A 22,679-nucleotide genomic window follows, 5' to 3' on the forward strand; every position below is an offset into this window, starting at 1 on the left:
TTGTTTTGGGTCTCGTTCCTTAGCTTCATTCTACAGGAAGAGTCGTCAATTTCTTGAATGAAAAGACAAACGGGTAATATTAGTTACTTTATCAAACATACCCAGCTCCTTTAAATCATCAATTCACTAATAAAAAGTGGACTATCAAACATGTACGGTTAAGTTGTATTGTGGGGTTTGTAGTTTCAAGGCTCACTGTGTTCCAGGATGCTCAGTGTTAACTGTGTTTCTCCTCCTATCACAGCGAGTGTCAGCGTTGAGCTAGTTTCCCCGGCAAGTGAGTGAAAATGGCTGAAAGAGGATACAGTTTCTCGCTAACAACTTTCAGGTAAATTAAACAGTTCTTACCGGATCTAGTAAAGAAAAGAGACTCGTGTATTTAAGTGTTGTTGAAGAATAATGTAAAATGGTTAAACTCGCAATTTCGGTTTACTGGAAGTCTGAACTGCAAGCCATGATGTATAGTTGCGCAGTCACCCTGTTGTTGGCCTATGTATATGTTCCAGACAGCCTGTATTATATGTTGCTTTCATCTTTATGCAAAATTAAATCAAATTATGCATTCGTAATTGATACTAACGTTCGTTATAATTTGTAAATGTTTAATTTAATTTTGTGTTTATGTAAGTAGTTAGAAGGCCTGTGTAAGTGTACGGAAAGATGTTCTTTCACTTTCAGTTATTTGTATTTTCTAATACTTTTACAGATAATTCACGGGGATAGCCTTTTAAAACAGTAACAAAACGGGTTATAATGTAAAAAAATACAAACAAACAAAAAAAAACTTTTTTTTTTTTTTTTGTAGTTTGAATAAGATTTTTATTTTATGGGAGTTTGTTGACAAGTCAGACTGCCAGCATGTTTATACTGGGCGCAGAAGGCTATGGAAACATTATGCATAACACATATCCATACCTTTTCAATGCACACGAATATACAATACTAATACATGTCACAGTAACTAACAAAAAATGCCATCAACAATTACATTATCTTTTTTAAAATGAATTTATGTATTACAAAGTGCAAAGATAAAACAAATGTTTACATTATAAAATAATATTTATGATTCCTATTTGCAGCCCTTCTGGCAAATTGGTCCAGATTGAATATGCCCTGGCAGCTGTAGCAGCAGGAGCACCATCAGTTGGAATAAAAGGTAAATGATAACAATAATTGTATTCCAGGATGCTCACTGTTAACTACGCTTCTCAGCCTATCACAGTGAGTGTCACTGCATGTTGTAAAGCACTTTGTGATGGTGGACCACTATGAAAGGTGCTATATACAGTTATGGTTGATTTGATAATAACAGACAGCGACTCCAAGTGAAAGTTAAAAGATCTGTTTTCTTATCTCATATCGTTAACATGAGAACATAAGAAAGTTTACAAACGAGAGGAGGCCATTCAGCCCATCTTGCTTGTTTGGTTGTTAGTAGCTTATTGATCCCAGAATCTCATCAAGCAGCTTCTTGAAGGATCCCAGGGTGTCAGCTTCAACAACATTACTGGGGAGTTGATTCCAGACCCTCACGATTCTCTGTGTAAAAAAAAAAGTGCCTCCTATTTTCTGTTCTGAATGCCCCTTTGTCTAATCTCCATTTGTGACCCCTGGTCCTTATTTCTTTCTTCAGGTCAAAAAAATCCCATGGGTCGACATTGTCAATACCTTTTAGAATTTTGAATGCTTGAATTAGGTCGCCACGTAGTCTTCTTTGTTCAAGACTGAACAGATTCAATTCTTTTAGCCTGTCTGCATATGACATGCCTTTTAAGCCCGGAATAATTCTGGTCGCTCTTCTTTGCACTCTTTCTAGAGCAGCAATATCTTTTTTATAGCGAGGTGGCCAGAACTGAACACAGTATTCAAGATGAGGTCAGTGCATTGTACAGTTTTAACATTACTTCCCTTGATTTAAATTCAACAGTTTTCACAATGTATCCGAGCATCTTGTTAGCCTTTTTTATAGCTTCCCCACATTGTCTAGATGAAGACATTTCTGAGTCAAGAAAAACTCCTAGGTCTTTTTCATAGATTCCTTCTCCAATTTCAGTATCTCCCATATGATATTTGTAATGCACATTATTATTTCCTGCGTGCAGTACCTTACACTTTTCTCTATTAAATGTCATTTGCCATGTGTCTGCCCAGTTATGAATCTTGTCTAGATCATTTTGAATGACCTTTGCTGCTGCAACAGTGTTTGCCACTCCTCCTATTTTTGTGTCATCTGTGAATTTAACAAGTTTGCTTACTATACCAGAATCTAAATCTTTAATGTAGATTAGGAATAGCAGAGGACCTAATACTGATCCCTGTGGTACTCCACTAGTTACCACACGCCATTCTGAGGTTTCTCCTCTAATCAGTACTTTCTGTTTTCTACATGTTAACCAGTCCCTAATCCATGTACATGTGTTTCCTTGAATCCCTACTGCGTTCAGTTTGAGAATTAATCTTTTATGCAGGACTTTGTCAAAAGCTTTCTGGAAATCTAAATAAACCATGTCATATGCTTTGCAATTATCCATTATCGATGTTGCATCCTCAAAAAAAAATCAAGCAGGTTAGTTAGACACGATCTCCCTTTCCTAAAACAATGTTGACCGTCTCCCAGGATACTTTTACCATATAAGTAATTTTCCATTTTGGATCTTATTATAGTTTCCCTAAGTTTGCATATAATAGAAGTCAGGCTTATTGGTCTGTAGTTACCTGGTTCAGTTTTGTTTCCCTTTTTGTGGATAGGTATTATATTTGGAATTTTCTAGTCTGTCGGTACAACCCCTGTGTCAAGAGACTCTTGCATGATCTTGGTTAGTTTTGTAAATAACTTCTTTCATTTCTTTGAGTACTATTGGGAGGATCTTATCCGGCCCAGGGGATTTGTTTATTTTAAGAGCTCCTACTCCTTTTAACACTTCTGCCTCGGTTATGCTAAAGCTATTTTCATCTATGATTTTGCCATTTGTATCTCTTAGACATTTAACCTCCTCTTTGAATGTTCTGTTGCTGTTGTAATATTGGAAAAACATTTTGGAATTAGTTTTATCCCCCTTAGGGATGTTCATTTCTATTTCTCTCTTGGCCTTTCTAACTTCCTTTTTGACTTGTGTTTGCAGTTCCTTGTACTCTTTCTGTGTACTTTGTTTTTAGTCCCTTTTTAAAGCTCTATAAAGTGCCTTTTTTGCTGAATATTTTTTTTAATTGATCTATTAAACCATTTTGGCAATTTAGTTTTAACATTTAGATTTGTCTACTTTAGGGGTGTAATTGTATTGCGCCTCTAGTACTACATTTTTGAAGAACAGCCATCCTTTTTTCTGTGGATATTTTCTCTAATTTACTCTAATCTCCTTCTGTTAGTCTCCTTTCATACCTTCATAGTGTGCTTTTTCTAAAATTGTAAACCTTAGCTGTAGTCATTACTTTTGGGGGTTTAAAAAGCACTTCAAATGAGACCATGTTGTGGTCTGAGTTTGCTAGTGGTTCTCTGACCTCTGTTTTAGTTATTCTGTCTATTTGAAAAGACTAAATCAATGCTTCGAGAGGAGCTGCATTTCCCTCGTGGCTTTCAGTCGTAGGGGTGGTACAGACTTCCATGAATTGTGGTTGTGCCAGCTCCTCAAGATCCTGTTGCTGTCTCATTTCTTCCAGCTGCATTTCTAGCATACGTACTAGTTTATGCAAGTCCTGGATCGTGCTGCACTTTACGCACATTTGGTTTAGCTCTGCTGGGTTTTCTCGGATTTCCCACATCATGCAGGTGTCGCAGATTACTGGCTTGAAGACCATGTTAATGTTTTTTTTTTTTTTTAAGTTCAGTTTCTTCTGCAGCCGTCAAACTGCTTCTAAACTGCTCTGCACTTTTCCTTGACTGTACTTCTCCCACGCTGTCGCTGGGAAGACTGCCTCGTTTATAGCTGGTTTGTTGTATTGTGCTGTTGGCTCCTCCCGTCCCCAGTGTCTCAGAACGGCGCTGAATTTGAATCAGCTGCTCCGAGTTTCAGCTTGTTTGTTATCAGAAAAGCACACGCGGCTGTTTGACTTTGAGCTGCAGTGTTTTCCCAGTGTCCTGTATTTTCTGATTAAAGCATTTAAAGATGTAATTTCTCCTTACTGCTTCTAAACTGCTCTGCACTTTGCCACGCCTGTACTTCTCCCACGCTGTCTAATGCTGAAGATCTTGTTTCTTATTTATTTTTTTTTTTATAGTATATTCACTTTTCAAATATGCAACTTTAATGGCTAATACCTATTACCTAATCAATTCCTATGCTTGTCTAATTGCAGTTAGAGCATTAGACAAAATATAACATTCAATACATGAAGTTATTAGGTACCAGGAAGCAAAAGAAACTTAATATGCTGCTGCAATGCCAAGTAATCAGAATACAGAATAGACAAGATAGGCAGTTTAATCAGAAGTGTGTGCTGTATGTCAAATGTGTTTAACCAACCATTGTATATTAGGTCTTGCTTTTTGCTTTTTTCAGCTGCTAATGGAGTTGTGTTGGCAACAGAGAAGAAACAGAAGTCCATTCTCTATGATGAACAGAGTGTACACAAAGTGGAGCCAATCACCAAACACATAGGCATGGTGTATAGTGGCATGGGTCCTGATTACAGGTACTATTACAAAGCGACTCTAAAGTGACCACTGCATGTAGAGAGTACTCTACAAAAAACATGATTTAATTTGGTGACATTTGTTAAATCTTAAGTTTGAATCACATTTGTACAGAATCCCCTTATTTTTATTTGAGAACAGCAAATAATGCAAAACTAGTACGTCACATCTACTTTTTTTTACATACTAGTATATAGCTAGAGAACCGATTCTCAAATGGTGATGAACCATGGTGAGGACATTCTTTAACTCAAATTTGAGGGTATCAGAATGTGTTTAAGACAGAGATATTGACACTATATATTAGTTTTATGTTAATACTGTATTAGAATGTCTGATAACTATTGTGGGATTTTTGCTTGTCCAGGGTGCTGGTACGAAGAGCTCGGAAATTGGCTCAGCAGTACTTTCTGGTTTATCAGGAGCCTATTCCTACTGCTCAGCTAGTACAGAGGGTGGCCTCAGTAATGCAGGAGTACACACAGTCTGGGTGAGGATTTTTACATTTTAATCAAGACCATTAATACCATTTCAATTGGTCTTGATTTATCACACTGAAGGAAAGGGTTGGTGCCTGCTGATTGTGTCATCACATTTCAGTTGATTTCTAAATAGACTATTAACATTCAAATTTAAAACAATTTGTTTGATATGAAAGCTCCGAAATGCTTTAATATTAAAATTTAAAAAAGACCCCAGCCAATTTAAAAAAAAAAACAAAAAAAAAGAACAAAAAAAAACAATCAATAATTTATTCTAATGCAAACCATAACTAATTAATTAGTTTCACTGCTGGTAATAGCAGGATCATGCCTGTTTGGCGATGGAGAGATTTATCTTGTGCACATTTTTGGCTGAGCATAAGAACATTGTTACATCAAAAACTGAAAATTCCAAGAAAATGGTAAACATCTGATGGGCAATTTTTTCTTCAAATTATGGGACTCCTGAGTGGTGCTTCCAGTAAAGGCGCTGCGCGTGGAGTGCAGGATGCGCCCTATAGCCTGGAGATCGCTGGTTCGAGTCCAGGTTATGCCATTGCCGATTGTGGCCAGGAGTTCCCAGGGGGCAGTGCACAATTGGCTGAGTGCTGCCTGGGTGGGGAGGGCTCAGGTAGGCAGGGCAATCCTCAGTTCACCGTGCACTAACGACTCCTGTGGCCGACAGGGTGCCTGCGGGTCTGCTGTAGAAACCACTCAGATCTATGTTGTCCTCCAGCACCACAGGTCTGATGGCTTCTCTGCAGACCTGCAGTGTGAAAAAAGATGGCTTGGTGGGACACGTTTCAGAGGAAGCGTATGTCTGCAGCTGTTTCTTGAGTCGGTGCGGGAGTTGCAGCGGTGAGCTGGGATAATAATAATAATTGGGCATTCCAAATTGGGATAAAATTGGGGATAAAATAATTGGAGAGTCTAAATTTTATTTTAAAATAAATAAATAATAATAATTCAAAATTATTTTATTTTGTAAATTATGATTTTGTTAGTTCAAGTGCTCTTGCACTCAACCAGAGATTTTGAGTTTGCAAACTAAGCTACTTTAGAGTCACTCATTAGCTGTGAAGTTAATGAAATTGAAACATTCTTCTACTTCATCTGTTCCATTGTTATAAACAACAAGCTACCTAAAAGCTGCTGTTAACATGATTAAAGTGAGGCCAGTTTGTGTTAATAAATGATGTAAATCAACAATGCATGCAAGTTTGTAAAACCAGGTACGAAAATCGTCTTTTGGTTTATGAGATCCCTGTAGCCAATTAGGACCAGTTAAAAAAAAAAAAAAAAAAAAAAAAAGCAGTGTATCTGTTTACACTTGTGCTTTTTCAGTGGTGTGCGTCCATTTGGAGTATCGTTGCTGATTGCTGGTTGGGATGAAGGACGTCCATATCTATTCCAGTCTGACCCATCAGTAAGTAAAGCATGCTAATATATATGGTCATCTATATGCACATGTGGATAAAAAATATTAGAATTAACTGCAGTAATATAGGTATAGGGCCCCAAGTACAGCTATACTGTACAACCTTACAACTGAATTGATTACTAAGCAGTTACTTTATTAAATGTTAAATGCTCTGAATCAATTTTTTTTTTTTTCATACAGGGTGCTTATTTTGCATGGAAAGCAACAGCAATGGGAAAGAATTATGTCAATGGAAAAACCTTTCTTGAAAAAAGGTATGTATTTGTTTAAATTGAATCACAATATTAATTCTTGCTTTTAGCATTTTGGGTCTAAATTGTTATTGGGTTTATTTAATCTTATTTAATTTAATACAGTGCTCCCTCGCTATAAGCTCTCGGTTATAACGTGCCTCGGATATAATGCTCCTACAGCATGTCCCCCAATTCCCTATGCTAGTGATTAATGCAATATTTCTACAGTAAATACAGTACTGTTTAAACTATAAACAACTTCTCACTCTAACTTCCGTTTCTGCCTCTCCCATTTGATATGGACAGTATCTGAAGTGAAGAAAAACTCAACTGGCAATTTGTAACACATACATCTTATTCAGCATTCGTTTTATAACTAATAAATGTTAGGCCTATTATGTGGTTATCTTTCCTAGTGTATTTACTTTTTTGCTTCGAGAGGAGCTGCAGCTTTCTCCGGGAGACGAGGCGCTTCAGTCCTGCTCTGGCAGCCAAACCTAGGGCGAGCCCGTTTCTTTTTCCCCTCGCCTGACTCGCTCTCCTCGCACTTAGTTTGCTTGTGTGTCACTTCAAACTGAAATCCCAACCATTGTTTAGCCAGGCTATTTATAGTTTAAAAACTGCTAATTAAAATGATCCACGAGTAGGAATGTTACTTTTTTTATTTTTGTAAGAAATATGGTGCTTTATGCACGGCTAATTTATGGAAAGTTAAATTTTTGCTTCTTGTGCATTATAGAGGGAGTTATTTTATTTTGTATTTGTCAGATGTGTGTTGTTGTGTCCTGCGGCACCCCCCCACCCCCTCCCTCGTTTATAACGCTCTTCGGTGATAAAGCTCATATCGCGTGTCCCTTGAGACCCACATTGTAGCGAGGGAGCACTGTAGTATGAATTTATGAAAGGACAATACTGTTTAGTCATGCAGAGGCACATGCTTGTTTATGAATCCAAAATATTAACTCAGTTTTTTTCAGAAAAACACCATTAGCCAAGTATAAGACCATATACCAATTTGTGCGATTATATGGTATACTATTTGGATCTAGAAAAAAAGGCGCAAAGTTAAATAGCTTTTCTGTCCAGACTGCCACTTGTGGCCTAAAGAGTTCATTTCCTATCCACATAGCTTATAAAAAGAAACTGCTGGAATCAGTGTTGGTTTGTTTTTTCTAATAGATACAATGAAGACCTGGAGCTTGAAGATGCAATTCACACAGCAATCTTAACACTAAAGGTTAGCTGTTCATTGTTTCATACATTATATATATTTTTTCCTACTATGAAATTGTTTTGTGTCTGTATAAAACATAACCTACTACCACGCAAACAGAGTAATAATGGGCCAAACCCATGTATGGGTTGTGTGTAATCATTTTGCAAAGTGAGTCTGAAAATAAATCGGTGGAGACTGGATGATCATTTTTTCTCTTCATTTTGGTGCCTTCTAGTATAGAATAATCCCTCCAAACTAATTATACTAAGACGTGTACAGTATATAACCACCTCTGTATAATGCTCTCCACTAGTAGTCTCAATGTGGAGGCAATCTGATGATCTTCCTCTATCAGGACCAGCTCTGTTAAGAACATTTCAGTCCTTTTGGTGCTTAGGAGGGATTCCACTTTATTATCTGTTTTACAGATTTACATTTCATGTGATCCATTTGTTTATTAACAGGAAAGTTTTGAAGGGCAGATGACTGAAGATAACATAGAGGTCGGCATCTGCAATGAAGAAGGGTTTAGACGACTCTCTCCAGCAGAGGTTAAAGATTACCTGGCTGCCATCGCTTAAAACAAACCAACATTAAAACCACTTACCTGATTTGGCATCTATTCCGAGTTGTGTACGTTTCTTCTGTAACTTACAAATACTGTATTTTCAGTTGAGGAGCATTTTTATCATTTTGTATTTTTTTTTTTTTCTTGTTTAGAAAACGAAAAATAAATACCAGTAATTAAACATGGTTTTGACTACCCAGGGTTAATGAACTCAAATGCTTGCTGAAAATATGTTCTTATTGAGTCGAAAAATAAAAGCATGGCCATCTCTAGGACAGTACATCACTGTTTTTGAATAAGAACCTATGCTAAGATAGGTAAATTAGGTGACAATACTGATGGCTTGCACTGATCCCATTAATGTATTTTGCTTCTTAAGTTTTGTTTGCTTAATAACTCTTCCCATATACCATTTACACTTTTTGATCTTGAGCATGTGTTTTTAGTTTCTTTTTTTTCAAACTGCTGTCACTTCATGTATTTTCTTTAATAATACCAGAACATATGTCATTAAGAATGCATACCATACATTATAAATGTTTGTTCACTAGAGACAGGAAAAATATAATTTCAATTAACTACCCAAGTTATAACATTAGACAGTTTTCATGGATTGTTCCAGTGCAGTGTAGTTTGTTTTTTCCAGCTGGGGATACAGTATACCTTCTTGGTGGAAGAAATATAGTGGATGTCTCCTTCCATCCATCTATCTAATACCCCTTTGACACACAAATGCTGCTACTGAGCCATCTCAGACGTTATAAAAAAAATAAATAAACCCAGTCACACTGCATGAATTTGCTCAATTGATGACAGTATAATACCGTCATAACCCTTTCACACAGCCAAAGGGATCATGTGAGTACAACTTTCAAACCTGTCTGTCAACAGACCATTTTCATGGCAACGGTTGTATCCACACTCATGCATCATGTTGGCGATCCGCCCGTACATTACAGCATCATGCACTGTCCCCTCTATTTGTGAATTCTCCTAGTCGGACATTAAAAATAACAATTATTAACTTACTCCAGACTCCAATTACTACCTCATTCCTGATCAACCAATGTATTTGAAAATAAATGAAAGCGTGTAACGCCAACGAAAAAAAACCCACAAAACATCCGGTATACATGCAGTCAACTGGGATGTTGACTTATAATCTACGCCCACTATAGAGCTTCAATACCGGCAAAGCATTTCACACAGGAGTTAACTGTTCAGTGCCGTCTGAACCACCTTGCGCGGTGGTTCAGATGGCATAAAATATGATGGTTCTGTGACGGTATAGGCAATTCACACAGGCCAAAATGCCGCATCAGTGCCTGTTCTGAGCTGTCTCGTATGTGTGAAAGGGGTATAGGACTGTTTATTCAGCTGTGATAAAAACTGATTAACGCATTATTTCTCAAAAGTTATTAAGGAGTATTAGAATGTGGAATATAGATCCTGTGTTCTTCATTGTTTTATTTTACATTTGTTTTTTTCTAACTCATTTTGAGCTGTATGCACAGCAACACTCAAATGTACTCTCTTTGAAGAGTCACTTCAACAGTCTTGCTCTGATTTAAATTTGATCAGCACTTGAAAATAAAAACTGGTTGATTGTAAACCTATTTACAAATTTTAATGATCGCATTTTGATATTTTTCAAGTAATCATACCCAGCCACACACATGCGTACAAAAGAGAAATAAGCTTCCATTAGATGGACATTTAAATAAGGTTGACTACAGTTTTATGGAGAAAGCTCACATGATTACAAGAAGTACAGGTCCATACCTGAATAATTTAAACATAGCCTGTAGACTACAAAAATAACTTTTGCTATGCCCGGTCTCAGGTTTGAACTCCAACATTTGTTCTGGCGTCGTGTTTGGGATCAATCAGAGACTGTCGCACCTTTTTCACCCAAACATCCAGTGGGCCATCCTTCAAATGTCAGGGTGTGGTAGTCTGGGGCAGGATTGCCTGTCAGCACAACCCAGACATATTCAGAATAATTTTTGTACTCTTGATGTCTCTTTGATGGATAAAATTCATGGCTATCAAGCATTTTGCCTTAGATTAATAGCTTAATAATAAAACGAGGTTGACATTGTGTTTTATGAAAAAATTAATATGTCTGAAAGAACCTAATTCAGTCCAATAAATAATTTTCCAAGATGAAGCAGCAAATGATTATGTCATGCCAAATCGCTGCACAAACTCTGTTAAGGTGTTGATCTCGCCCCATCCTACTTTGGGATCCATGCTAATAAAGCTGTTTATGTTCATCTTAGATTCTGTAAAGAAAGAAAATAAGAAGACAACCAAGGCTGAGGTTAAAATGATCCCATTCTTTTCAACTATTTAATTAAAGTGTCAATTTCTTAATTCAAATAATACAACAAAATGATCTCCTCAGAAGCACACTTTGGCACAAAGTACTTGCAATAATCTGCGCGGCCAAGAATACAAATTCACAATTTTTTGTCCAAATAAAAAGTTGGTATTTCTGCATGGAGTAGAAAATGTACAGCTTTAACTACCAAATAAAACTGTTGGTTAATATTGATTACTAATGCCATCTAGCAAATACGTTAAAATCATGGTGTGCAAAAGTGTACCTTGTTTAAGGTTATAACAGAAGACATACCTGCTGTTTCAATACAGGGGTAAGGTGGGGGAGGCATGCACCACTTCCCATTGGTGTCTTTCATATGAGATCGATCAGAGGCAAAGGTCTTCAAGTATACGTCAGCTGGTATAACTCGCAGCTTCCTGGAAGCAATCAAATCTCAATGAGCTTGGAAGGTGTAGAAAACTAACCAGTGCCCACAGGAGTTCATTTAACATGATCAGAAAAACTTAAAATAGTGCCCATCATTTACCAATTGGAACATAATATGAAATAATATTTATTTAGTTAAAAAAAACGCTAAATCTAAATGTTTTCCTATGCCACCATAAAAGGTTAATCTCATGATGTTAACCATAAACTATGCAGTAAAAAAATATCAGATGTTATACTTCTTTTGGGTTTGGACGTGCTACATACACAGACATACAATCTTTTAAAAATATGCATTTCTAAAATGAAAAGTACACATTAGATGTTAAGTGATAAAATACTGAGATGATGCTAATGTATCAGCTTTACAGTGTAGTAAAGTGTATGTTCACATGAACTGGAACGCAACAGTTTTTGTACAAATGGGATACAAGTAAAATGTATAAAATAAATAACAACTGGTATATATTACAACAGATAAACATGTACTTTACCTTCTATATATGGGTTTAATAAAGTCATCTGATCTCAATGCATCTTTGGTGTAGGTGTCAAAGGGACAGGGAAATGGCAAGACTGTGTCAAGATCATAGATTACATTTTGACCTCTGCTTGGTACATGTAGTAAAATGACATGGTAATCCTAGGAAGACAAAAAATATATATATTTTAAATTGTATTTTTTTTTTTTTTTTTTTTTATGGAAACTGTCACAAAGAGTCTGGAAAACAAAACAATCTACAGTAATATACACAGATAAATGACTTCTTTATTTTCAATTTAAGAGAAAATTTAAAGAATACAATATTATTCTTTCAGACCACTGACCCACAAGACTGGTTCGTCTCCACTTTTTGACTTCTGTTTCCAAATGGGCACCTTAAAATTACACAAGAAAAAAAAAAAGAAAAACACCTTGAGGAGTTTCCCATTATTTTGCCAAGCTGTCAGTGGTGCTTATTGAGGACACAATTCATAAAAGAAAGCTTTAATTTTATCTTGTAAGCTGACATATTTTATTCAATCTTAACAGAAACAGCTGTTAGACCCAGTGTGAATCTTTGAGGGCATTAACTTTTATACAATGTAATACATTCACTAAAAATAACACTAGCATCTATAGTATACTAATTACCAGTATTAACTATCTGGAAATGAATATGTAACTAAATGGATCTAGTAAAACTCACACCATGGTGTCTTCTTTAAGATTCTTTGTTCCTTAATTTATATATTTTAATAATCCCTTTACTATAAGGGTACAATCTTCACCTTGGAGTAAATCACTATTAATATGCCCCTATTTGACAGGAAGAAGGTGGTGACTCCTACAGTCAATAAAAATACTGTAATATGCAATAAATTCCAGTCTGAATTTTATTGTTATATATCATTTGTTTTATTATATAATTTGAATTGACAACAGAACTGGCAGTAGGTACAGGTGTCGTTGTCCATCAAATCAACAGTACAAAGGTCACTTTTGAAATCAGGACTTAAAGGATATGTTGCAGTACGAATACCTTTGTTAAGAAAGGGGAACAAGACTAAAAGGCTAAAATATGCACAACAGCACAGAAATTGGACTGGAACAGTGTTCAAATGTTCTTTGAACTGTTGATGGATGGACAATGACACCTGTGCCTTCTGTCAGTTCAGCACTTGTCCTCTTTCTATTCCTTAAGGATATTATCTTCAAGTATAGTTCATCCTTGTTAGACACCTTTTTGAGTCTTCCAGTCCTGTATTTGTCAATTACAGATGATGTTTCTCAGTATTTGTTGATTATGCTTCAGACACCACACCTTGAAAATCAAGTGATGCGAGCTATTTCATTCAATGTGTTTCCTTCTTTATGCAAGTCAAGGTTGTTATAATAGTAGAAAACACTAGCGGAGGCTTTGAGTAAATTGTTGATGCTCACAATGCATCAGAGTAGAAAAATGCAACGTCTAAGACTTTCGCATTCACAACAGCAGATTTTAAATATAATACAAAAAGATTTAACTTTTGGGCTACACATGTTGCATTAAACACACAGCAGGTGCTAGTTTTTATTACATTATTATATCCGTAATCGTTCTTACCATTTTTCTATCATTAGAGATAAATACAGCATACACTTCTTCCAAATGAAACTCTTTTTGGATCTTAATATGTTCACAGAGCTTCCAGACATTTTCTTCACTGTAATAATAATAATAATAATAATAATAATAATAATAATAATAATAATAATGTGAAAGCAGTGTTTGAACAACTTGGCACTAACATCTATTTCATAATTAAACATTAAAATACAGAAAGTGTGTAGATAGGCGGATGTTTTTTAGAGTCCCTGACAAAAACACGTAAGTACTACCAGCAAGTAGACAAATTGCACAAACAAAAGAAAATGTTATATCGATGTTATTTAGATTACACAAGGAAAGCATAAGGCATATTATCCCCACTATTAAAAAAATATATACAAAATAAAGAAATCACTTCATTAGTCATGGTTATATTAATCGAAAAGTTAATCTATCAACATATTTAGACAATATATTAAAATTGATTTTATTTTTTTTCCGATAAGTAATTAATTGTGCGGCCTCACCAGTAGCAGCTGTTATAAATGCAGTCTTCTCTTGAAAGAATGCCGCTATGATAATCATCTGCAGCGCCTGCATTCAGGTTATTCATTTTTGTATTAATATATACTGTCTGTTTAGTACATTATTAAAAACAGGCTACTGATTTGTTCAAACTACTTTACTATTTTGCAAAGTGGAACTACATACGCCAAATTCCCTGTGTGCAGCGAGCAACAGTTGCTGGCAACATTATGCAACTTCCGGTAAGTCAGTCCGAGAGGGTCGAAAGCGTATTTCAAAATAAAAGCTTCAAATAATCTGCTAAAAAAATGCCTTATTTTATTTATCTTTATTTTTGTTTATATTATTGTATTTATTTGTTTATAATACTTATTGTATTTATACTGGTTTATATTTCTATTCTATTATATATTTTGTATGTAAAAATCTATCATGTGTATATTTCAGTCATTCCTGAAAAAATTAAGGATTGTAACTCAGTAAAAGGGTGGTTAAATTTATTGAACAGACTCATAGAGAATAGAGAATGGGGTTGGTTGTGCCAGATTTACGTCACTGCTATTGTTGCTGGGGTTTTAGAAGTGCCCAGGCGCTGAAAATATGACACTTTGGATGGTGGGTTGTGTATTTCAGTCATTAGAAAACTAATGCATGATATTTGAATCAGGATGTGTGGAGATTCACTTTATTTTATCCATATTTAAAAGAATGTTCTTAAAAGTAACATTATTAGGAAATATGGAACATGCATGCAGTAAACGAATGTAATTGCTGCTGTACAGTTAAGAAGATCCAATACAATTTTCAACTTAGACCCGCTTCCCATGCTTGTTATTAAATGATGAGTTTTACAAATAGTCAAGTCACTATCATTGAATGATTGATCTCTGACTTGTCTTGTGTTGTTGTGTTTGTCACAGCTTGCATAATGGGGGGTGTTTTTATTCCCAGAGAATTCAGTACTTGTATCTTTTATAATGTTTGTCTTTTCAAAAAAAGTAATATACTCTGCACGTCTCTTCTTGGTTACAAGAAGGTAATGCATGAACAACATTGAAATAATTTGCTATTTTTTTGGAATGATTGTTTTTCATTAATACTGACCAATAATGACCCCCATGGGTGACTAATTTCCCTGCATGGCAGATAATGGAATTCAGATTGTACTGTCTGTTTTCCATCACACATTTTTTTAAAAACTGCATGTGAGGAAGATACTTGATAGTCTGTGTATTTCATTCCTTACATAGAAGTTTATTCCCCATCTGATGGTACAGGTAGTATGGCATTTACAGTACCTGATAATTATACAGTTTTTTGTTGGCTTATCAGAAAAGTTGATACAGTCAACATTACAATTGTAATCATTATGCACAAAATGTCAAAGTGTTTTTGAGTTATCAGACTTAATAATATTTTGTTTTAATTGCAACAATTGCCGTTGTTACATTACATTGCCTTATTCCACCTATGCTGTGCTGAGTGGATAAGGGTAGCAAATTCCTTGCCAGCTTGCTCAATGGTGTTGCTCTTGGTGAGGTTATTACCAAGGGCTAAAAAACCCCACTAAATCTGGTTCTTCAGGTAAGGATTCTCTTAGAATTTCCTTCCTCAATATTGCTGCATAGGCACCAGGAGTGGAACTGAAACCAATCTCAGGTCATGGAATGGCATTATCACAAAACCACTGGTCAGGCTGCTGAGATGTGAGTCGCCAAATACCATCACAAACTAAAAAAAGAGAGACATATACACATACATAATACATTATTAGTAATGCATTTCTGAAGGTATGTAAGTCACATAGATTATTTTCGTGTTTTCATTTGAACAACTATACTGTATGTTTGTACTCATTCACAATATACCTTAGTATGTGTTAACAGAATCCTGTAAGACAACTTATTTCCATTATTATGGGGGTATACACCAGCAGTCATTAACTGTTTTTTAAAACCTTTAAAGTTTGTACATCAATACTAAAAAGAAAATGACCTTTTTATTTGCTGGTACCCAATGAGTGATGTGGACCACTGCCTTGGTCTGTGGCGTGAACCACTGCCGTATAATGCAGAATCCACTGCTGCACAACAATACAAGTTACTACATTATTTTCTTTGTAATGAGATTATTTAAGTGAATGCACTTTTAATAACAAAGGACCCATATTGTTATTTTTAAATCTTGTTTAAAAACATTTTTATAATATTGTTTTTTTTTTTAATTTAATAATACTACTTTTTTTCTATTATAATTACCTGGTATAAAGGAGCTAGAATAGCTTGGTGAGTAATAATATTATTAAAAAATAATATTAATAATTTAATAATGAATGACAAGCAATTTATTAATGCGCCTTCTTGCTGTTGTTTCTACTGTCTCTTCCAACCGTTATATGAGAGTGACAGGATGGACACCTTTTATCTTGGAAAAAAATAAACCGGTCTCAACATTGAGATGCGGAATTAGCATTCACCGGAAGTTACGCCAGAACTAAAATTGTTGCTAACTTCACGGAGATCGCCAAATTACAGGCGAACATTATTACAATAATTACTGTGGGAGCTGTGTTACATCTTTCTCATTCCTGCCTGGAAACTAAAAACGGGCACCAAACAGCTGTCTTATTTATTTGGACTCCAAAAATAAGTAGTGTTTATTTTATACAGTACTGTGTAACCAAAATGGTATTTAAAAAATAAAAACATCTCGAGTGTGTACGCAGCTTGCTAATTTCGGAGAAATTTGGGAGGTCAGAACGATAACTGTGCTCTTAATTTAAACTACCTATCTATTTGCATACTTAATTACACATTACGCCATCTGTATAAGAAAGGTTGGGGTAATTCTTAGTTTTTTAATACAGAGCTTTTGAGTGGGAGGAATTTACGACCACAGAAAAATCACACTTACTTTTTCATATAATTAGTGAATGTAATTTAAACACATTTTACACGTTTGTCGATTATTTAGACCCAATTTTCATACCAGTATTAATGTAGTTACAAAACATACATTCCATAATTCTGACACGCATGTTCTTTTACAACAAATGTTATATTATCTGTATGTTTTAAAAAAAAAAAAAAAAAAAAAAGAATAAGCCTCTATAGTTGTTTCTATACAGCGGCAACCCCAGGGCTGCCAAACACTTCTGTGTTGTTTTGCATCTGCTCAGCCAATTCACTCCCCCGCCTACTTGTCACCTCTGGCCTATCCTTTCAGCCAATCAGACCCCGGTTTCCGGCTTCGTTTTCGACGCGCCAAAAGAGGTCCAAAGATGTAACCAGCAAAACCAGATCACTGCGCGGGCGAAGTTCTGTCATTTGCTTCTACTGGTCATACTTAGAGCGAAATTAAAAATGCTTCTACCGCTTTAGTAAACACATTACCAACACTGATTTTGAATTGTAAAGATAATTTTAATATATAAATATATACCGGCACAGTAAGTTGGCACCTAGTCTCTGAAACTGAACAGAGCGGTACGGGGCGAGGGAGTGACAGTTTTGCTATGACGTTTGTGGCGCCAGAAATCAAGAACTGAAGAAGGGGGAGATAGAGCGTTTAGCTTAGTAGACCAGAGGACAGCCTAATTAGGGCTTTTATTTTTTTAATTGAGTAATTATTAATTCTGATTTATTTGTTTGAGAGAAACCTGAACCATCATGGTGATGTTACGCCACAGTGCTGGCTCAAATACAGCGCCACCAAAGCCCAGTGACTTGGACTCGAGTTCTGAGTTTCTGTCGCTGCAGCATTCGCCAAAGAGGAAATCCACTCGCCTATCGAAGTATAGCTTATTCCGCAGTATGGAAACCAACGTGAGTTTTCTTTTATTTGTGTGTGTGTGTTTTTTTTTTTTGTTTGTTTTGTTTTTTTGCCTATTCTAAAGCTTTTAACTTTTGAGTCAATATGTTTTTCATCTGGATCTGCAGTGAAGTTATAAACCGCAAAGATTTGTCAAAGGGCTTGTTTACAAAAAGTTTGTTGTTTAAAAAAAAAAAAAAAAAAAAAAATCCCAATGCTTAAAAAAAAAAAAAAAAAAAAAAATGCTATTTTATGTGTGTTTCAAGTTTGGCATTTATAATTTGGTGACAGATATTATTTATAGGTAGCAAAATACGTTCTCCCAAACAGAATGGTGGACAATAATCTTAACCCTTTTGCCATTACTTGGTCAATTAAAGAAAGCAAACCATTATTTTTTCACTGCACCCTAAACAAGTAATAGCGATGTGAGCCGTATGATGTGACATCGATGTACGTTGTCACTGATGCAATAATAAAAACAAAAAAGTCGACATATTTTAATTTGCATATAAAATATAATAAGGTTTTATTTAAAAGTTATTATAAGAGGGTAGCTTTTCCTATTAAGCCGTGGCGAGGGTCAGTGGTCTTCTCGTCGGTGTATCGAACTTTTGACAAACACAAGGTGACTTGTTCATTGTCTGGCAGTTTGCCCCTATGGTCAGGGATCTCTCCCTGAAGAGACAGATTTGAGGTTTCTACAGTTTTTGCTAGTCAACTGTGTTTGCACGTTTTCTGTGTATTTCATTCCTTATACAGAAGTTTATTTCTGCAGATTATTCCCCATCTGATGGTACAGGTAGTATGGCATTTACAGTACCTAATAATTATACAGCTTTTTGTTGTCTTCTCAGAAAAGTTGAAACAGTCAACATTACAATTGTAATCATTATGCATAAAATGTTTTTAGTTATCAAGCTTAATAATATTTTGTTTTAATTACAGTACAGTAATATCTATACAAGTAGTATTGATGCTTTTGTGCTTGTAAGAAACTGTTTTTAGATGGCCTCTTTGTTCTTGCAGGGCCATTTATCTGTAAAAGAAGAAAGTGAATTAAGTGGATGCACTTCAAGGAACAAAAAACTGAAACAACAAGAAGTTTCAAATGATAAAAGTGTGGACATACCACAGCAGGATCAAACAATCAAAAAATATTTTACAAGGTACAGCACAGTATACGACTGCAGAACAGTGCTGTCTTTGAAACAAGTAGTCCAGATTAGACCAGCGTACCATTTGGAGTAGTTAGCTTTGGGTAATCCGTTTCATTTGATGTTTGCTTTCCATTCACATGTATAGGCTCCAGATCTGATCGGAGTGGTTTACTTTGTAGTATCAAATTAAACAAATACTAGTTCAAAAGCTTTGTAAAATATTGTAAACAAGTTCAAGTTTTCTAAAAACAAAACCTCTTAGAAATCTAAATCTGAGTATTAGATTTCTTAAACGGCACTTTTCTGTAATGGCATGTCTTTGGAAAGTTAATTAACACTTCAGGTATATTTGTGGAAAACTGTTTACATTTTGAAATCTGAATCTCTTACCTGTATTTTGTTCATAAACTATTGTAATTATTTTATGCAAGTTACTGCATGAAGTTGGGATGCATTTAAAAAAAAAATAGTATATTTTTAAGTAAGTGTATTTTGAAAACAAAATTGTGTTTTTTGCATTTTGAGTAATTTAACATAAACACGTGTAGTTGTGCCCTGCAAAATTGTGAATTTGGAGTATTTATGCATAAAAAGCAATTTGCCATTTTAGTTCCATAACTTAATTAAAACCTCTCTCTCTCTCTCTCTCTTACCTTCAGGAAGTCAAGCCGAAAAACTAATGAAGATCAGCCGCAAGGTGGGCATTTAAAAAATGTTTTGAAATCTACTGTAAAATCACAGAATTAATCAATCTAAGTTGTTTTGAAGGTCACAGTTACTTAGTTGTTTTATGCCCGGTAACCACCGTTTGGTGCATCCATTTCTATGAGTTAATCTTTTTATTTGTAATTTGTTGCTGGTACCTGGTCAATTGATATTTCCTTATTACAAACAGATGTCCTTGCCAAAGGGTGATGTTTGCAAAAACATCCAGGCAGCCCAGAATGAAAGTGTCTGTCGATTTCCGTGACTTGCTCATAGCATCTTTTAGAAAAAACAAGTTTAAGTTTTGCCTGGTGTTGTATCTAACGGCAATGTTGTTGCTTTTAGTTGAAGAGACTGCAGCCTTAGCCTCGGAGCCCTTGAATAACAGACAGGCAGAAGTGGAAATTGATGGTGAAGTCCGACGCAGCGGCAGAATTCGCAGAAACAGATACAAAACACAAAATCAGTCTGTACTCTATAACCAACTCATTACTAAGTAAGTATGTATGTATGTGTGTGCATACTTAAATAATGCTTTTACCATCCAGCTGAAGAAGGATTTGTAATCTGAAACATCTTGATTTTTTTTTCTTTTTTTACATTTTTTTTTATTAATTATTCACATTACCTTTTTTATTTTGCTCTTTTTGATACACAGCAGTTTTCCTTTTTCAAGTATGTGTGTGTGTTATATATATATATATATATATATATATATATATATATATATATATATTATATACACACACACACATATATATATATATATATATATATATATATATATATATATATATATATATATATATATATATATATATATATATATATATATATATAGTGTGTGTATATATATATATATATATATATATATATATATATATATATATATATATATATATATATATATATATATATATTATATATAATAATTAATTATAGTATGAGGTATGTCAAAGGGTCTCAAAACTGCTATTCTATTATGAGGGACTATAGTCATTGATAAGTAACTGTGGAAATAAGGATGTCAAGGCTGTTCTTCAAAACTTGCTCTTCCTGAAACCAAAATTGGTCTGCACATGTTGGTATAGCAACCTAATGTATTCCTGTTACTGACACTAGATGAGATTGTATCTTGGGATGTTTTGCTGTAGATGCTTGTCATGGTCCTTGTGAAACACAATGACACAGCTATATTTTCCAACGTTGTAGCAAACTAGTAATGTCACGGTATTACAATTTGATGGTTTGACTGTCAAATGTATACCATGGTTGTTATCATACAGCTGTATAATGTTATTTTATTATATAGCTTGTAGACCAATATAAAATCCATTAACATTTTAAGTAGCTATTTAAAGAAATGTACAGATGTTTAAAACAAAAAAAACAACTAACTTTTAAACAGATTTACATAACTATGTATTGCATCTTACTCTTCAGTGTTTTAACTGGAGCATATTTTCAAATTCTCTCAAACTACAAAATTACAACGAACATCCTATTAAAAAAAAAAAAAAAAAAAAAAAAAAAAATGACATTTAATACATTTCCAAAACAGTGCGAAGTTAGCAGCATCTTTCTACAAAGGGGGGGGTGTCACTGTTTCAAAACATCAATAAGCTTGATGTTAGTTTCTTTATTATATGCACCTACATTCATTATTTATATTATGCAGGTATACCATGGTATGTCATCATTTTTTTGTGTTGCTGCTTGTTATTAATTTAGTACAAATAATGTCTTTGGTTAATTTTTAACCCCAGTGTTTTTATTTTTCAATTGTTTTTTTTTTTTTTTTTTTTTTTAAGTACCGCGGAGGCTGTGCTGAAGAAAATGCACCGCAGATTAAAAAAATTAGACAATTCACCTGATACAGAGGAAGAAGTAAGTCTTACAACTTACTCTTGCTCAAACTCAAAATGAACCATCCATGTTTATTCAAGTATAAGTATATTTGGTATGGATAATTATTTGAGCTAGCAATGTAGTTTACCTATTTTATTTATTATTTTTTTTTGCTAGGAGATGTATTCGGGTAAACGCAAGCGAGGAGGTAAAAGAGACAAGGAAACAAGTGACAAAGAAGATGCGCATGGGGGTTTGTATTTGTTTTATTTAATTTGGTGCTTCTTTTCTATACTGAGCTATGCAGTTACCTTTGTTTGTGTAAAAGTGTCTGGTTGAACAGGACCAGCTGAAAAAAAAAAAAAACATCTTGGCTATCCAAGTAGGACAATCTTGGCTTTTTCCCATAGAAAATATAAATCCAGGTTTCTTTGTCAGATCACATGTACATTATAAAATGTAGCTTTGCTTAGTTGTAAACATTCCAATTAAATTGTCCCATTCTAACAGTATTTTAAAGCAATCTTTACTTAGATTTAAGAGGGCATTATTAAATCAATTGACTTTGTTTGCTGTGCCCTGTATTATTCAGAGGGTGGTTTTACAGAGCCCTCCTTAACAAAACTTGATAACTTTAAATCTGCAGATTTCACTGAAGATGAGGGAGAAGAAGATCAAGAGGACGAGGAAGAAAACCAGAAACGCTATGAATTCAGAAAGAGAAAAACAGTTGTGCTCTACCAGGCTCCCCAAGTTGGTACGTACAGCCTAAACACATACTGCCCCTGTAAACATGATGTTGCATCTTTAGTAGGTCTATAATGGGACTGTTAGTCTAACTGCTGCACATCCTCACTGACCTTGAAAAAGGCTGCAAACCTGTTCTGCAGGGTTTTTTTTAATTGTTTTTGCATCTGCTCCTGGATGTAGCTGAGATGCACTTTACTTTTTATATAATCTTTTAAACCCAAGGACATTAAAGTTGACTTTGTATTTGTGAACATGAGGTACACCGGCAGTGGGAATGTTTTGTTGGAAAACAATTCAGGAATAGTTGTGCTAAAACTCGATGGCAGTGTTCATAAGGAGTGTTTACCAATCATTTGACTTTAGATTTAGCTACATGTAAGAGTTGCACCTGTGCAAACTGGAGATAAGCACGTCTGGCTAAAAGGGCTTTCATGAAACAACTGGAATTCATAAAACACATTTG

At 34.8% G+C, this 22,679-nt stretch overlaps 3 protein-coding genes across 4 annotated transcripts in view; 2 read left to right on the forward strand and 1 right to left on the reverse strand.

Annotated features, from left to right (window-relative positions):
* The first annotated feature begins 221 nt into the window (after nucleotides 1-221).
* On the forward strand, nucleotides 222-8,783 carry LOC121314875 (proteasome subunit alpha type-2). The gene is made up of 8 exons (XM_041248603.1): nucleotides 222-328; nucleotides 1,083-1,159; nucleotides 4,500-4,632; nucleotides 5,001-5,123; nucleotides 6,460-6,541; nucleotides 6,737-6,810; nucleotides 7,969-8,026; nucleotides 8,470-8,783. Exons 1-8 carry the CDS (start codon nucleotides 288-290, stop codon nucleotides 8,584-8,586), a joined length of 705 nt encoding a protein of 234 aa, XP_041104537.1. The 5' UTR covers nucleotides 222-287; the 3' UTR covers nucleotides 8,587-8,783.
* A 1,511-nt stretch (nucleotides 8,784-10,294) lies between these two features.
* wdyhv1 (WDYHV motif containing 1) lies at nucleotides 10,295-14,156 on the reverse strand. Its single transcript, XM_041248604.1, has 6 exons — nucleotides 13,946-14,156; nucleotides 13,434-13,533; nucleotides 12,175-12,225; nucleotides 11,841-11,989; nucleotides 11,212-11,336; nucleotides 10,295-10,858 (listed from the first exon to the last, which is right to left on the reverse strand). Exons 1-6 carry the CDS (start codon nucleotides 14,029-14,031, stop codon nucleotides 10,755-10,757), a joined length of 615 nt encoding a protein of 204 aa, XP_041104538.1. The 5' UTR covers nucleotides 14,032-14,156; the 3' UTR covers nucleotides 10,295-10,754.
* A 2,823-nt stretch (nucleotides 14,157-16,979) lies between these two features.
* LOC121314877 (ATPase family AAA domain-containing protein 2-like) overlaps nucleotides 16,980-22,679 on the forward strand; it is a 34,274-nt gene continuing 28,574 nt past the window's right edge. For both annotated transcript variants that reach the window (XM_041248605.1, XM_041248606.1), the window contains exons 1-7: nucleotides 16,980-17,767; nucleotides 18,783-18,922; nucleotides 19,573-19,610; nucleotides 19,964-20,114; nucleotides 21,430-21,505; nucleotides 21,644-21,719; nucleotides 22,113-22,223. In XM_041248605.1, coding sequence (XP_041104539.1) covers nucleotides 17,612-17,767; nucleotides 18,783-18,922; nucleotides 19,573-19,610; nucleotides 19,964-20,114; nucleotides 21,430-21,505; nucleotides 21,644-21,719; nucleotides 22,113-22,223 — 748 coding nt within the window. In that variant the 5' untranslated portion in view covers nucleotides 16,980-17,611. The remainder of the gene's footprint in view (nucleotides 17,768-18,782; nucleotides 18,923-19,572; nucleotides 19,611-19,963; nucleotides 20,115-21,429; nucleotides 21,506-21,643; nucleotides 21,720-22,112; nucleotides 22,224-22,679) is intronic.

The sequence above is a fragment of the Polyodon spathula genome, chromosome 4 (genome assembly GCF_017654505.1).
Source record: "Polyodon spathula isolate WHYD16114869_AA chromosome 4, ASM1765450v1, whole genome shotgun sequence".
NCBI lineage: Eukaryota > Metazoa > Chordata > Actinopteri > Acipenseriformes > Polyodontidae > Polyodon > Polyodon spathula.

Coding starts and splice junctions, on each gene's coding strand:
- LOC121314875 (XM_041248603.1), top strand. CDS start 288: ATGGCTGAAAGAGGATACAGTTTCTCGCTAACAACTTTCAG. Junction 1,160..4,499: donor ACCATCAGTTGGAATAAAAG/GTAAATGATAAC, acceptor TGCTTTTTTCAG/CTGCTAATGGAGTTGTGTTG. Junction 8,027..8,469: donor CAGCAATCTTAACACTAAAG/GTTAGCTGTTCA, acceptor GTTTATTAACAG/GAAAGTTTTGAAGGGCAGAT.
- wdyhv1 (XM_041248604.1), bottom strand. CDS start 14,031: ATGAATAACCTGAATGCAGGCGCTGCAGATGATTATCATAGCGGCATT. Junction 11,990..12,174: donor GAGACGAACCAGTCTTGTGG/GTCAGTGGTCTG, acceptor TTGTCTTCCTAG/GATTACCATGTCATTTTACT. Junction 10,859..11,211: donor CCCCTGTATTGAAACAGCAG/GTATGTCTTCTG, acceptor CTTTCTTTACAG/AATCTAAGATGAACATAAAC.